This window comes from Gastrolobium bilobum, unplaced genomic scaffold (assembly GCF_033153095.1).
Source record: "Gastrolobium bilobum isolate Gb01-03AN ecotype WA unplaced genomic scaffold, APGP_CSIRO_Gbil_v1 utg1891, whole genome shotgun sequence".
Lineage (NCBI taxonomy): Eukaryota > Viridiplantae > Streptophyta > Magnoliopsida > Fabales > Fabaceae > Gastrolobium > Gastrolobium bilobum.
The window spans coordinates 134,189-149,832 of NW_026899025.1; the positions used below are offsets into that span (position 1 = coordinate 134,189).

The 15,644-nt window shown below is 31.7% G+C and overlaps 1 protein-coding gene and 1 pseudogene across 1 annotated transcript; both read right to left on the reverse strand.

Moving 5' to 3' along the window:
* Nucleotides 1–4,797: 4,797 nt before the first annotated feature.
* Nucleotides 4,798–8,100, reverse strand: LOC133286345 (wall-associated receptor kinase-like 10; annotated as a pseudogene).
* A 3,387-nt stretch (nt 8,101–11,487) lies between these two features.
* Nucleotides 11,488–15,220, reverse strand: LOC133286323 (wall-associated receptor kinase-like 9). The gene is made up of 3 exons (XM_061483730.1): nt 14,329–15,220; nt 12,820–12,873; nt 11,488–12,668 (listed from the first exon to the last, which is right to left on the reverse strand). Exons 1-3 carry the CDS (start codon nt 15,218–15,220, stop codon nt 11,488–11,490), a joined length of 2,127 nt encoding a protein of 708 aa, XP_061339714.1.
* Nucleotides 15,221–15,644: the final 424 nt, after the last annotated feature.

Below are 15,644 nucleotides of genomic sequence, written 5' to 3' on the forward strand. Positions count from 1 at the left end.
GTCCAAAATTAATATAAGAATTTTCGATGGAATTTCATTCATTTTTCATCGAAATATTTCGACCGAATTTGTTTTCCATCAAAAATTAATACAAGATTTTTCCACGGAATTTTATTTATTTTCCGTCGAAAATTTTCAACGAAAATTATTTTCGTCGAAAAAAACTGTTATCCACGAAGAGATATTCAAGGCTTCATTTATGTTGAAAATTTCATTTTCATCAAAATTTTAACTATTTTCGACGGAATTTTTCCGTCGAAAAAAAAGCATTTTTTAGTATTGGGAATTTTTTTTTTAAATGTTTTTAATTATCATTACGGACTCACCTGCAAAAAGAACTAATTCACATTATGCCTTATAAGTTGATATATAAAAATCATATATATTAACCAAAGTAAATATATATTAACTAGTATCCTTATCCAACCCTAACCCTTCAAGCTGGGATATATAAGTCATATGTACCAATCTAATTATAAAAATAACTTATGACTGATGACTTCTTAATAATTTAGTGAAAACATTCATAAGTTGATGGTTTGAATTAATTGACAAAGCTTGTAGTGATATTTTCAAATAAGATTAAAGGCATAGCTTACCATATGCAAGTAATCGCATGTCGTTCCCGAAATGAAGCTCTTTAAGTAATTGCTTAAATAAATTATTGGGCGAGTATTTGATGCAAGAGATGTTAAAATAAGTCAAACGAACCAAACAACAAACGTATGCGCCAAACCTAACATAATTGGAAGTGTAAAAAAAAATTCGGCTTAAGCCGATTCGACCTAATAAGATGGTGGCTGCCCTGTAAGTTCAGAAAAGTTATTAACAATTAAAGAGGTAACTTATATTTACAAACTTTTACAAAATTAGATTATGTATTGCAGGGAGTACACACTTAGGGCATATTTGGTACACAGTATAGGATAAAGCTTGATAGTATAAGATCTGTTAGTATAAGGCTTTTTGTATAAAATCTAATTAAATTTTAATACTATCCAGCGTTTGGTATGATATTGTATAAGATAATATATTGTTTAAGATAATATCATCCAATATTTGGTACTGCACTGTATAATACTAGATAAGATAAAAATAAATATTTTTGACAAAAATACATTTTAATAATGAATTTATATAATTCTCACAAATATATTAAATGATATTAATTTTTATAGAAATCTTTTGATTAATGTATCCAAAATATATATTAATTTTTATAAAAATAAAAATCTTCAATTTTTTTTATAATTCATATATTGAAAAATTATTTTTTATTTTAATATATTAATTCATGAGAATTGCATTGGTTAATACATCAACCACTTATCAGGCCTAATCCTACCCTTCCTAGGCCTGCTTAAGTTATACATCATTTTGATGTATAAAGGAATCTTGTTGTGTAAGCTTATACTATACGATGGTCACACCAAACAGGCCCTTAAGTGTTAGTACTCTTCAGAGTACATAATGTCATTTATAAATAAAAAATTTATAAATATAACCCTGCTCTTAATAAAATTATTGAGTTTATATCTTTTAAGTTTACCTAAATGTCATTTTTTTGTAGACTACCTAATTGTCATTTTGAACATTGTAAGTATCAATTAACTTTAATATTTCAATATAAATTAATTAAGTATTTTAATAAAATTTAATCAAATAAATTTATTAAAATTATCGTATTTATACTCTGATTATATAAATATACAAAGAAAATATAAATAATCCATATATATTTGAATTACACTTCGCTCAAAATTATACTTCACTCACATTTTCCTGGACATCATTTGCCTTGAGTTACGATAGGTTGGCTCATCTGAGTCAGGTTACCCTGAACTGACACCCATAGTTAGGTCATGACCTGGTATTTTGCTTCAACTTTGATCTTGTGACCATATTTATTTATTTTTTACTTTTTCATGATATCAAATTTCCTCGATTAGATAAATTATACCTAAGTGGATTGTTGCAGCAGGGAATTTGATAAATAATGAACGGAAAGAAGAAAAAGAGAAGGGAAAGATAAATTAGGGAAGGAGAGGAAATAGAGAGAAAATTCAGACAACTTTTTTGATGCCCATTTCATTATCACTACTATATAACACTAAGTTGTTGCAAAAGAATTGTCACGACCATAAAAAATAAGAAAGTTTCTTGTTGGATTTTGCTCTTTCGCTTAATCCCAATAGGGCTTAGTGTGTAAGAAGAGCTCAAGAAACCTATAGCTCATTCAACTTAGGACTAGGGTTTCTTGGAATCTATATATATTTTATACTTATAGTCATGAGTCTCTTTAGTCTTCACTTGGTAGTTGCAGAGGTTGAGGTAAGTTCATCTCCCTGAAAGTGAGAGAGTGCCCATACACTTCCTATTTCTCCTTGAGACATAGACAGGAAGATCTGTCAATATACAGCTTCGAGGAGGTTGTTCGTGCTGCGGCGCTAATGTGAGCAATTTGTGAGGAGGAATCATAAATGGTAAGATTTTGCACGAGATATGCGCACTGAGGGGTAAATTAGTAAAACGATGATGATCTGTTTGCATCCCAAACCACAATGGTCTAAAACGCTTCCGCAGATACAATTGCTCCAACAATTGCTTTCAGAGCCTGATTGCGTGTTTGGATGTGGGTCTAGTTTTGATTTACAATTTTCATGTAATTAGTTAGAATCGTGAAATATGGCACCTAGATTTCTATATTTATTATTATATATTGCCATGTGTATCCTTTATAATTCTTTTTATAAACATCAATGCTTTTTTTAGGTTTATGACTTTAATCCATGGAAGAGATTTGGTTGTATTTTCTTTGGTTGTAACAAGGAGGCTAATCCCTTATAATTAGGTTTCCTCCTTGATTTTTTATTTCAATTTTTTTTTATATTTTTGTTGTATTACAAAATTGTATGAAATAAGACCAAGAAGATGCAAAAAGAAGACATTCACGACTATTTTGTACTTGTTTGTGATGAATATGACCTCCAATCAAAAAATCTGAGACTGTAGAAAGATTCAGAACGAAAAATTGAGTCAAACAAAAGTTGAATCGCACAAGACAGAGGTCGGACGCTCCCTCACTCTCTACCAGAAGTCTCTACGAGTGGGCTTCGTCTCATCAAGATAGTGAGTGTGGGAGCGTGTGTCAGCTCCGATTGAAACAATTCCACTGGTCAGGGCTTCCTCTCATCAAGGTGGTCCTGCCTGTAAAATTCAGTATCAATCGGACATCATACAGAGGCGCAACAGTCGTAACAGTTAGGGTTTCCAAGAAAGAGGTTAGGTTTTCTTGTTTTTTTTTTTTTTTTATAACAATTTTTTTTTTTTTTGGTATTTTAGCAACCTAAGTTGACTATGTCTCAAGGCTGAGGTAAGGTCATCACCTCCCTGAAAGTGAGAAAGTTGCCCACACACTTCCTATTTTCCCTTGAGACATAGTCTGGAAAATCTGCCACTATGCAGGCTTCAAGGAGGTTGTTCGTGTTGCGGCGTTGAGATGAGCAATTTGTGAAGAGGAATCATACATGGAAAGATTCTACACGAGATCTGTGCATCAAGAGGTAAATCAGTAAAACGATGATGATCCGTTTGCATTCCAAACCGCAATGGTCTAAAACGCTTCCGCAAATACAATTACTCCTACAAAACTAACATAGGGTAGTAAACTATTAAAAGAATTAAAATAAATGCAACACCATAGCACTAATGATGCCATTCCCTCTAAGCTGCTGAGTTGTTACGATTGTCTATCCATTGAAAAGCCTACCCAATTGCTATCTAAATATCCATAAATTTCAATGTGTCCTTTAACTACCTAAATAATGGCCTTTTTGAGAACAATTTTAATGTTTGAGATCTTGGTCACAACATCTCAATGGCCTCCATATGCGAAATTTAAAAAGTGACTAATCAGATTACCCAAAAAAAAGTGACTAATCACATTAAACACAAGAGAGTCTACACCGGTAGTTATGAGATAGTTTAGTTTCCTAACAATTCTTATGTATCTTCCTAAATATACCAATTGTTCCATATGATTAGGTAAAAATTTGACATTTGGATCTAAGATTTCTGGCCACTGACTGGTTACGTAGGATATACAAAATCTTTCGGTGTTGTGTATAGACTACTGCTACTCAACTTATCAAGGAAATACTTTTCTCATAGGTTGTGTTTTAAGGCGTTTTGTTAACCATGTTATATTTTCCATTTCATATTTAAAATATTTTCATTTAAGAAGTTTACTTATACTGTTGCATTTTTTAAGTATACTATTTCTGACTATAAAATATCGGTTTAATTTTCTGCAATTATCACAAAAAAAAAATTGAATGTCACTCTCACAAAAAAAAAAGTCCCACAAAAAAGGAGTGGGTCCCTGCTATAATACAATTTATATCAAAAAATTTACCTATGTATTTCGGGGAATACAAATTATATGGCAAATAAAAACTTCTGTAACAAGTGCAAAAATATTTTTCCTATAAAATATTTCATATAGCCTTCTCCTGTTTATTTTTTCAATTTTAGTCAACAAAGCCAAACCGTTGTTTCAGCTCCACCTGAACTAAAACATTAACATAGGTGAGAGATTATAAAACGTAGTACAAAACAATTCTTCCAAAAATATAAAGTTAGCCCAAGCGCACATAAATAATTTTATATCCGAAACTTATCCCTTACACCTCATTTGTGCTTTATGTTAGATAATACAAGATTCATTTATGATAAAAATACATGACTAATTTTATTATATCTCTAATAATGGGGAAATGAACTTAAAAAAATCCACTATTATTTTAATGTAAGAATATGCATAACATTCGAGTATGAGGAAACGACTCAGCTACTTATAGTTGGCAATGAATTTGATGCTGAGTATCTAGTCCGAGGTTGTTAGTCTTCAATTCCAGCAAGCTCAATTTCTTCTTGATTTTTCTATGCATTATACTTGCTATCCAATCTCCTGAACTCTTCTAATTCCAATGTGACTTCTTTCATAGTTGGTCTTTTTCTCCCATTCATCTCTAAGCATCTATTTGCAAGATTGGCAACTGCAATTATATGTTCTTTCTCCCCTTCATCCGTAACTCTTTTATCAACAATGTCAAATAGACTATTTTCCTCCATACACTGAACAAAATATGAAGCCATACTCCTGGTTTCCTTAGATATTGTTGAGGATATTGGCTTCTTTCCAGTTAAAAGTTCAACAAGAACTACCCCAAAACTATAGACATCACTTTTTTATGTAAATTGACTAGTTTGAAAATACTCAGGATCCAGGTATCCAAAAGTACCTTGAACTATTGTGGTGAGATGAGTAGCTTCAATGGAAACTATTCTGGATGCTCCAAAGTCTGCTACTTTTGCCCTATACTTTTCATCCAACAGTATATTTGTTGATTTGATGTCTCTGTGATATATGGGCTGAGATGTGAGTGAGTGTAAGTAAAATAGAGCTCCTGCAATTTCAGTGGCAATTCTCAAACGCATATCCCATGTCATTGGTAAGTCCTCATTTTCATCATGCAAATATTCGAAAAGGTTACCATTTGGAATGAATTCATAGACAAGCAATGGAATTTCTGTTTCCAAACAACATCCTAACAACTTAACCACATTTCTCTGGTTAATTTGTGAAAGAATGACAAACTCGTTGATGAATTCTTCAACCTTTCCTTCGACCTTAAACTTTTTGACTGCAACAATTCTACCATCAACTAGCATGCCTTTGTAAACGGTACCTTGGCCTCCCTTTCCAAGAACTCTGTTCGTATTAAAGTTGTCGGTGGCCTTTTCTAATTCCTTTAAGCTGAAGAGAATAGCTCTGTCAACATTAACTTCACCAGAAGTCAATCTTCGCTGCAACAACAGACCACCATTTTTTTTGAAGAATTTTTCTTTGCGTTTCTTTATCATTCTTTTCCTTACAACTTTATGCAACAACCATAGAAGAAGGACCAAAATGATGGATCCAATGCTTAACAAAACTCCTACACATTTGGTACAGTAAATTAGGTGATTATAACTGTACAATACAAATATAGATAAGCATGGACCTATAATATTAAAAAGTTTAGGATCCAAGGAAGTATAAATATTGGTGTTTGTTATTCTTCAATAATGACTTTGTGAAGTAATACATACCTATTATAGCCCATTTCTTTGCTTGGGTATTCGTATCAAAGAACCCTGGTATAGCTGAAATGTCAACCAAATTAGATTATAGGTTAGAACTCTTGCGTATACACATTTGTTGATGTAAACTTGATTTTTTTTTTTTTTTTTAAAAAAAAGAGAGGGGGAGAGGATGGAATTAATTAAATTTTACAACATAAATTTAATATGTGTATATTAAACAAAACATGCTAAATGAGTATTAAAATAAACATAACAGTATTAATATATATATATATATATAGTTTCAGAATATATACATGGTAAAAAAATTGTAAACATGGTAAAAAATTTGGAAATGGTAATTTTAAAACTGAGGTAAAATTGTCAATCACCATTATGTTAAACATTAAACTAAAGCTTTTGCACCAAAACAAAATAAACTTCGAAGTCAAACGGGAGCTGAAATTCTTTTCCAACTTATCTTGATTAGCACCTGCACACTGGTTAGAGCTAGAAAAAATATTTGATTTTAAAATAAGAGTTTTATAAAAGTTATGTGGTAAGAAAAGTGATTGTGTTATGTTATAGAAATTCATTTTGCGTGCCGTATTTTTTTTTTTTGCTCCAAAAAATGCGGGCCCGACAAAATATTATGTGTAAGAAACTTTTTCTTGTCATGTTAAACAATGAATGCAAATTCCTTAAAATAATGTCATTTTAAGATTTTAAAAAAGAAAAAATTGCAACATATTTTGAGAAAATTCATGCTGCATATAAGCAAAATTTCTAAAACGGCTTGTATTTTTTTCCAGACACGGGAAAAACACTTTTTTTTTCCATATAATTATCAAGTTATAAGATAGGGGATTACTTCTGTCATGGAATAGAAGAAAAATTCTCTTATACTGAGAGACAAATAAAATGAGACTTGTCAATTTTTATTTTTATTTTTATTTTTTAGGAAAAAGATATATTTTTTTGATGTGAATACAACGTGAGATATCAATTTCATGCAACATTGAGAGTATGATTTCGCTAAAAGATATTATAACAAAATAATGTAAAAATGAGTTGGTGTAGAGGGATCATACCTGTGCAGCCACGAGAAATGTAGGGATTGCCATCGAAGCCTATGGAGCAGTTACATCTCAGACCAGCTGAGCTTGTGTTTTGTGAAGATGTAACATAAGAGTGATGGCAATTTGCATCTGAAGGAATTTCAAAGATTGAATTGTTCAACATCTCGTTTAAGATCTCCCACTCAAGCATCGCAGGAACATAATCCATATTCTTTAGGTCACCAAATGAATCATACCTATAGGAGTCCTGGAGCCAATCACCATCTACAATTGACGCATAACTACACTGAACATGACTCAAACTTTCGTTCCTTAGATCTTGAACCGTTGCATTATATTCTGAAAGATACAAAGGCAGCGAAGTCTCGCAGCAGTACCTGCCGTGACAACCACCGTTTCCAAGGACAAAGTTATCGTTAACTTCTTCATTGTCATCACAAATGGAAACACAACCACCAACTTCTGACCCATTTGACCTCAAAAAAGCAACATTGTTGCAACCAACGGCAACAAATTTATTGTACTCCTGGGAATACACGAAAGGGCTTCCTCTCAGGTTTATAACTGGCTTAGCGTTTTTGCCTTTGCAGTTTGAATGGTAAGTCGGATTCATGATTAGAATTGTGTTTAGGCCTTCATAAATGGATGTCACTTCCAGATTTAGAGATTTCAGGTAAGGCACCTCACCTTGAGAAGTGTTTCTGCATTCTATTTCGAACCACTTGTCTGCATAGCATTTTGGACCTATTCCAAATGGGTAAGGTATCCAAATTCCACAATTGGAATAATCACAACCAGGTTGTGTCATAACGTTACCTTCGACAGATGCTAGTGCATATATGGGACATATTATCAAATTAGTAATGATATGAAACAATGCAAATTGCAGAATCATTTTAGCTACAATAATGATCCCAATTTTGAAGTGGCTGAGTATGTATCTGTACTAGTTAATTAGAAGAAGCATCTATACTCCGTGTTATATAACCTTGCCAACATTAATTTTCTTAGAATCTTTTTCTATAAAAAAAGACAGCTTTTACCAGCTGTAGGAAGACTTTGTCGAGGCTTGACCGAATAAAATAAGAATCCATAGTACTCTAGATCTATTTATTATTTATTTATCTATAATATATTTAGGGAAAAGTGTTTCACTTTTATAATCACACATATCATCTTCAAATATTACTCCTTGCACTTCAGTTGATTATCTATTTTTTTTTTTTTTTTTTTGGGGTACCCTTTCGTCGTTCTATACTGAAGGACGTTCAGAAGGGAAGAAGAATAGAGAGGTCTTGATAGAGAGGAAAAGAGAAAGAGATTCCGGAAAACTTCTGCTCCCCGTTTTCATTTCCTTTCAAATCTTTAAATAAAGATAGCAACTAACTATCCTAATCTAAATACTATCAAAAAACAATTATTATCAACTCATTATCTATTTAATTATTATTAGATCAAAAAGAAAGAATATTAAAAAAATTATGAAAAGAGAGAAAATACTAATCATATTATTAGATAAGTAATGAATTATTTTGATAATAAAAATAGGGAAGAGTATTTATCCTTTTAAATGAGACAACTTATATACTTTCACTCTCACAAAGAAGTGGGACCCATATCTTTATATTTTTTGTTCACTCTTTTTCCTCTTTTATCTATCTATTTCTCTTATTTAAAATGACATAACTCTAATGATACACACTTTTTTCATAAAAATATCGCCTCTCTAAAACAAATAGTAAAATCCTATTTACGGTAAGGAAACTAACTATCCTAATTCAAAACAATGCTGAAATCCTATCTACTTTTATTGGAATTGATTCCTATCTCATCTAATGATAACTACTCAAGTCTAATTAAATATTCATAAAATAATCCTTTGTTTTTTTTTTTTTTTTTTAAGATTATAAAATAATCCTTTAGATGAGTGGACTTGCTTTTAAGACGTATGGGCCGATGTCATGGTTATGAAGATATGCCTTGAGTTACTGGACCCACAACATATACCTCCGAGTCTCCGACTTCCTTAAAATTATTATTTATTTTTTTCACAATTTGAATTCTAAATTTTGAAGTTGCCAGCACTCTTTATAAGGAAACGAAAAAAAATATACCAAGAGATTTATAAATTAATCATAAAACAAAACAAAAAAATCAAGTAAGACTCATAAATAGTCCTATTTTATTATCTAGGTTATAACCTTTAATTAATTTCACACAAAAACACTAAAAAATATTATGAATGTAATTAAAAATACTAGAAGCAACTAATATTTATTAGTTGATAACACATATTACAAAAATAAAAGCACATATTTTGTGGCATAAAAAAATTAAAGGCTTATTTAAATTCGCAAATAAAACTGACAAAATAATTGTTGCGAACACTTTTTTTTTTGGTATCCTTGCGAAGTGCGAACACTTTATTCTGATCGAGTTTGTTTTTATTTTTAATTTATTTTTTATTAAAAATGAAAACAATAAAGAAATATTCTATTTTTATTTGCTTTTAGAAAAAAGAAGAAGTAAAGATTAAAAATAAATTAAAGAAATTGACACCAGAGTCATTTATTGCTGCCATGTTTGCTACGCAGAATTTGGTAATTTTGGCTCTTATAGGAACTCTCTCCCTCCCCTTGGAAAAAAGTAAAGCGTGGCAGATTGCAATGCTGCGAAAGAAATTTCGTGAAGGACCCATTCCTTCACCTCTATTGTTGACTCTTTCTACAATTTTTTCCAACATGAAGTGACGATGAACCTATAATTAAGAAAGGAAGATGAAGTGATAAAATAAATTCAGAAAATGACAAAATGATCAATCAACTTAAAACGAGATTATATATAAAAGTCTGGTTCATGATCGATCCATTAAATTGATTAGTCAAACATTAGACACTCGGAAGTTTCGTTTACAAAATTAGGAGTCGGTCATTATGTTCTTGAAATTTGACCAAGAAACTCGGAAGTTTTTTAGTGAAAGGCTAAAGAATAATACGCTCTATGCATATAAACTTTTGGTCCAACATAAAGAGTATTCAAGTTATTAAATACATATATTGGCCAGATCAACGAGTTCCGACAATAAGGAGAGACCTTTGTTGAAAAGAAAAAATCAGAAAAACAATTTTTTGATTAAAAATGTATTTATCAATTATCATTATCGACTCACATGCAAAAAGAACTAATTCACATTATTCCTTATAAGTTGATATATATAAATCATATATATTAACCTAAATAATTATCCATTAATTAGCTAGTATCCTTATCCAACACTAACCCTTCAAGTTGGGATATATAATATAAGTCATATGTACCAATCTAATTATAAAAATAACTTATGATTAGTAATGACTTCTTCATAAGTTGATGATTTGAATTAATTGACAAAGCTTGTAGTGATATTTTCAAATAAGATCTTTAATCCGATATAATATATATATAACAATCTATCTGAATATTTTTGATCCTCTCATGAATGGTAAGATTAAAGCTATAGTTTGTCATATGCAAGTAATCGCATGCAGTTCCCGAAATGAAGCTCTTTCCGTAATTACTTAAACAAATTAGTGTGCGAGTATTTGATGCAAGAGAGGTTAAAATAAGTCAAAACCGAACCAAACATATGAGCCGATTCTGCCGAATAAGATGTAGGCTACCTAAGTCCAGAAAAATTAATAATAATTAATAAATTATTAAGTTAATATTTTTTAAGTTTACCTAAATGTCATTCTAAATATTGTAAGTAACAATTAATGTTAAATATTTCAATATAAATTAATAAGTATTTTAATAAAATTTAATCAAATAAATTTATTAGAATCATCAAGGAAACACTTTTCTCATCGGTTGTGTTTTGAGGCGTCTTGTTAACCATATTATCGATCCCATTTCATATTTAAAATATTTGCATTTAAGAAGTTTACTTATACCATTGCATTTTTGAAGCATACTATTTCCGACTATAAAATATTTCATATAGTCTTTTCTGCAGTTAATTATTTTTTATTTTTAAAATTTTAGTCAACATAGCCAAGCCGTTGTTTCAGTCTCCACCTGAAATGAAACAAAAACATTGGCGAGAGATTATTGAACGTAAGTATTACGAACCAATTCTTCTAAAAATATAAAATTTAGGCCAAATGCACATAAATAGTTTTATATCTCAAACGTACCCCTTGATCATTTGTGCTTTAAGTTATGTAATACATTAATTTATGATAAAAATACATGAATAATTTAATTCTATCTCTAAAGAAATAAACTTAAAAAAATTCACCTGTTATTTTAATGTAAGAATATGCATAACATTCGAGTCTGAGGAAAGGGCTGATGAATTTGATGTAGAGTATCTAGTCCAAGGTTGATAGTCTACAATTCCAGCTAGCTCAATTTCTTCTTGATTTATTTGTGCATTGGGCTTCCTATCCAATCTTCGAATCTCTTCTAATTGCAATGTGACTTCTTTCATAGTTGGTCGTTTTCTCCCATTCATCTCTAAGCATCTATTTGCAAGATTGGCAACTGCAATTATATGTTCTTTCTCCCCTTCCTTCGTGACTCTTCTGTCAATAATGTCAAAAAAACTATTCTCCTCCATACATTGAACAAAATAAGAAGACAAACTCTTGGTTTCCTTAGATATTGTTGAGATAGGCTTCATCCCAGTTAAAAGCTCAACAAGAACTACTCCAAAACTAAAGACATCACTCTTCTCAGTAAATTGACTAGTGAGAAAATACTCAGGATCCAAGTATCCAAAAGTACCTTGAACTACTGTGGTGAGATGAGTAGCTTCAATGGAAACTATTCTGGATGCTCCAAAGTCTGCTACTTTTGCCTTATACTTTTCATCCAATAGTATATTTGTTGATTTGATGTCTCTGTGATAAATGGGCTGAGATGTGAGTGAGTGTAAGTAAAATAGAGCTCCTGCAATTTCAGTGGCAATTCTCAAACGCATATCCCATGTCATTGGTAAGTCCTCATTTTCATCATGCAAATATTCGAAAAGGTTACCATTAGGAATGAATTCATAGACAAGCAATGGAATTTCTGTCTCCAAACAACATCCTAACAACTTGACCACATTTCTATGGTTAATTTGTGAAAGGATGACAAACTCGTGGATGAATTCTTCAACCTTTCCTTCGACCTTAAACTTTTTCACAGCAACAATTCTACCATCAACTAGCATGCCTTTGTAAACGGTACCTTGGCCTCCCTTTCCAAGAACTCTGTTCGTATTAAAGTTGTCGGTGGCCTTTTCTAATTCCTTTAAGCTGAAGAGAATAGTTTGGTCGACATTAACTTCATCAGAAGACATTCTTTGCTGTAACAACAAACCACCATTTTTTTTGAAGAATTTTTCTTTGCGTTTCTTTATCATTCTTTTCCTTACAACTTTATGCAAGAGCCATAGAACAAGGACCAAAATGATCGATCCGATGCTTGACGAAACTCCTGCACATTTGGCACAATAAATTAGGTGATTATAATTGTCCAATACAAATATAGATAAGCATGGGCCTATAATATTAATAAGTTTAGGATCCATGGAAGTATAAATGGTATTTGTTATTCTTCATTAATGAGTTTGTGAAGTAATACATACCTACTATAGCCCACTTCTTCGCATGACCATCCGAAGGAAAGAACCCCGGTATAGCTGAAATGTCAACCAGATTAGATTATAGGTTAGAACTCATATGTATACATTTGTTGATGTAAAATTGAATTTAAGCGCGGCTGGATGGAATTAATTGAATTTTATAACATATATTTAATTAGTTCTGATGGAATATTAATTTGCACAACACAAGGACCCTGCATTTCACCATCATCATATACGTCATTTCATTGTTAAGGTGCTCTTAATTGATACATGTATAATCCGGAATATCATTCCAGAATACGGTAGTATTTGGTCCTACACATACAACCACGATGTCCCTATCAGATGCACTAATTACATAAATATGACATGTTAAATAGATAAAATTCATAAACTAACCACTAATTACTAGTGAAACTTGAGGGTTCATTAAAGCAGGGGTATTCATGTTTACTAGCAATAGATCAGCATCAAAATCATCATCCACATTCAGTTTTTCATGAATCACCTAGTGAAATTACACTTTCGGGTTCTCCCTCCTCATCACTATTCATATCCAAGATATTGTCATCTTTTTGTTCCCCAAATATGATATGACTTAAAATTGATAGAGGTTCTGATGAGAGGACAAATCTATCTTCATGACCAATATATGATTCCACGTTCATTTGCATTAATTAGATGGAAGACGACTCACCACAATCAATTTCAACATATATCTCAATAACTTTCTACATAGACTGATCGAGATATTCAACTCCACATTTCCATCATTATTGACATCATTACCAAGGTAATTCCCATTTGAAATCTCATATGAAATCTCATATATATCATTAAGAATACATTAGTTGTCTTAGAGCCCCAATTTTTTAATAATCTCTTGTCTTTAATGTTTGGGAACTTGATGAACACTTCTTTGCCAAGGACTAGAGGGTTTGGTGATAGGTTCAGAGCTTGAAACAAAAATCCTAAAATCTAAAGAGTTAAGTAAATAGGGGCAGTTACTCAAGTATGGTAGCCTTGTACTGGAGTAAGTACCTTACTCGAGTAAGTATCGGCCAAATATAAACAAATTGATATATAATTTGAGAATTTGGGCATATTGGTATATAGTTTGGGAAGGGGCAAAGTAATAAATTATTTTTAAAACAAGGATAAAATTGTTAATCAGCATCATGTTAATCATTAAACCAAAGCTTTTGTACCAAAACAAAATAAACTTCGAAATCAAACAGAAGCTGACATCTTTTTCCAGCTTAACTTGATTAATAGTACCTGTATATTGCTTAGAGCTAGAAAAAAGCACGCGATCCTAAAATAACCTTAGTTTAAGGTTTTAAAAGAGGAGGGGGGGATGCAGGAATTTGTTTTTGAGAAAACTCATATTGCATATAAGCAAAATTCTCAAAACGCCTTGTATTATTTCGGATTTTTCCATATAATTATCAAGTTATAAGATATTATAGAGAAATAATATAAATATAAGTTGTTGTAGAGGGATCATACCTGTGCAGCCTCCAGCTATGTAGGGATTGCCATCGAAGCCAATGAAGCAGCGACATCTCCGACCTGAGGTTGTGTTTTGTGAAGATGTAACATTAGAGTTATAGCAGTTTGCATCTGAAGGAAGTTCAAAGATTGAATTGTTCAATATCTCGATTATGATCTCCCACTCAAGCATCGCAGGAACATAATCCATATTCTTTAGTTCACCAAATCTCTGGGTAGATAAATTAAACTTATAGTAGTTCACAAGCCAATTATCATCCACAATTAACGCGTTACTACACTGAACATGACTCAAACTTTCGTTCCTTAGCTTTTGAACCGTTGCATTATATTCTGAAAGATACAAAGGCAGTGAAGTCTCGCAGCAGTACCTGCCATGACAACCATCCCTTCCTAGGACAGTGCTATCGTTAACTTCTTCATTGTCATCACAAATGGAAACACAACCACCAACAGCTGACCCATTTGACCTCAAAAAAGCAACATTGTTGCAACCAACAGCTACAAATTTATCGTACTGCTGGGAATACACGAAAGGGCTTCCTCTCAGGTTAATAACTGGATTAGCGCTTTTGCCTTGGCAGTTCAAATGGTAAATCGGATTCATGATTTGAATTGCACTTATGCTTTCAGAGATTAATGTCACCTCCAGATTTAAAGATTTCAAGTAAGGTTTATTACCTTGAGAAGTGTTCCTGCATTCTATTTCAAACCACTTGTCTCCATAGCATTTGGGATCTTTCATTCCAAAAGGGTAAGGGATCAAAACGTTTCCACATGTCGAATCACAACCAAGTTGTGCTATAACAGAACCTTCGACAGATGCTAGTGTATATATGGGACATATTATCAAAGCAATGATATGAAATAATGCAAATTGCAGAATCATTGTAGCTACAATAATGATCCCAATTTTGAAGTTGCTGGTTTTGTATCTGTATTAGTTAATTAGAAGAAGCATCTATATTCCGTGTTATATAACCTCGCCAACATTAACTTCTTATAGTTTTCCTCTATAAAAAAAAAAAGATAACTTTTTACCAGCTGTAAGAAGACTTTGTCGCAGCTTGATCGAAGTAAATAAGAATCCATACTCTATCTATTTATTATTTATTTATCTATAATATATTTAAAATTGTTTCACTTTTATAACCATGATCGATCCATTAAATTGATTAGTCAAACTGATTAGATAGACACTCGGAAGTTTATTTTACAAAATTAGGAATCGGTCATTATGTTCTTGAAATTTGACCGAGAAACTTGGAAAGTTTCTTCAGTGAAAGGCGAAAGAATAATTCGCTCTATGCATA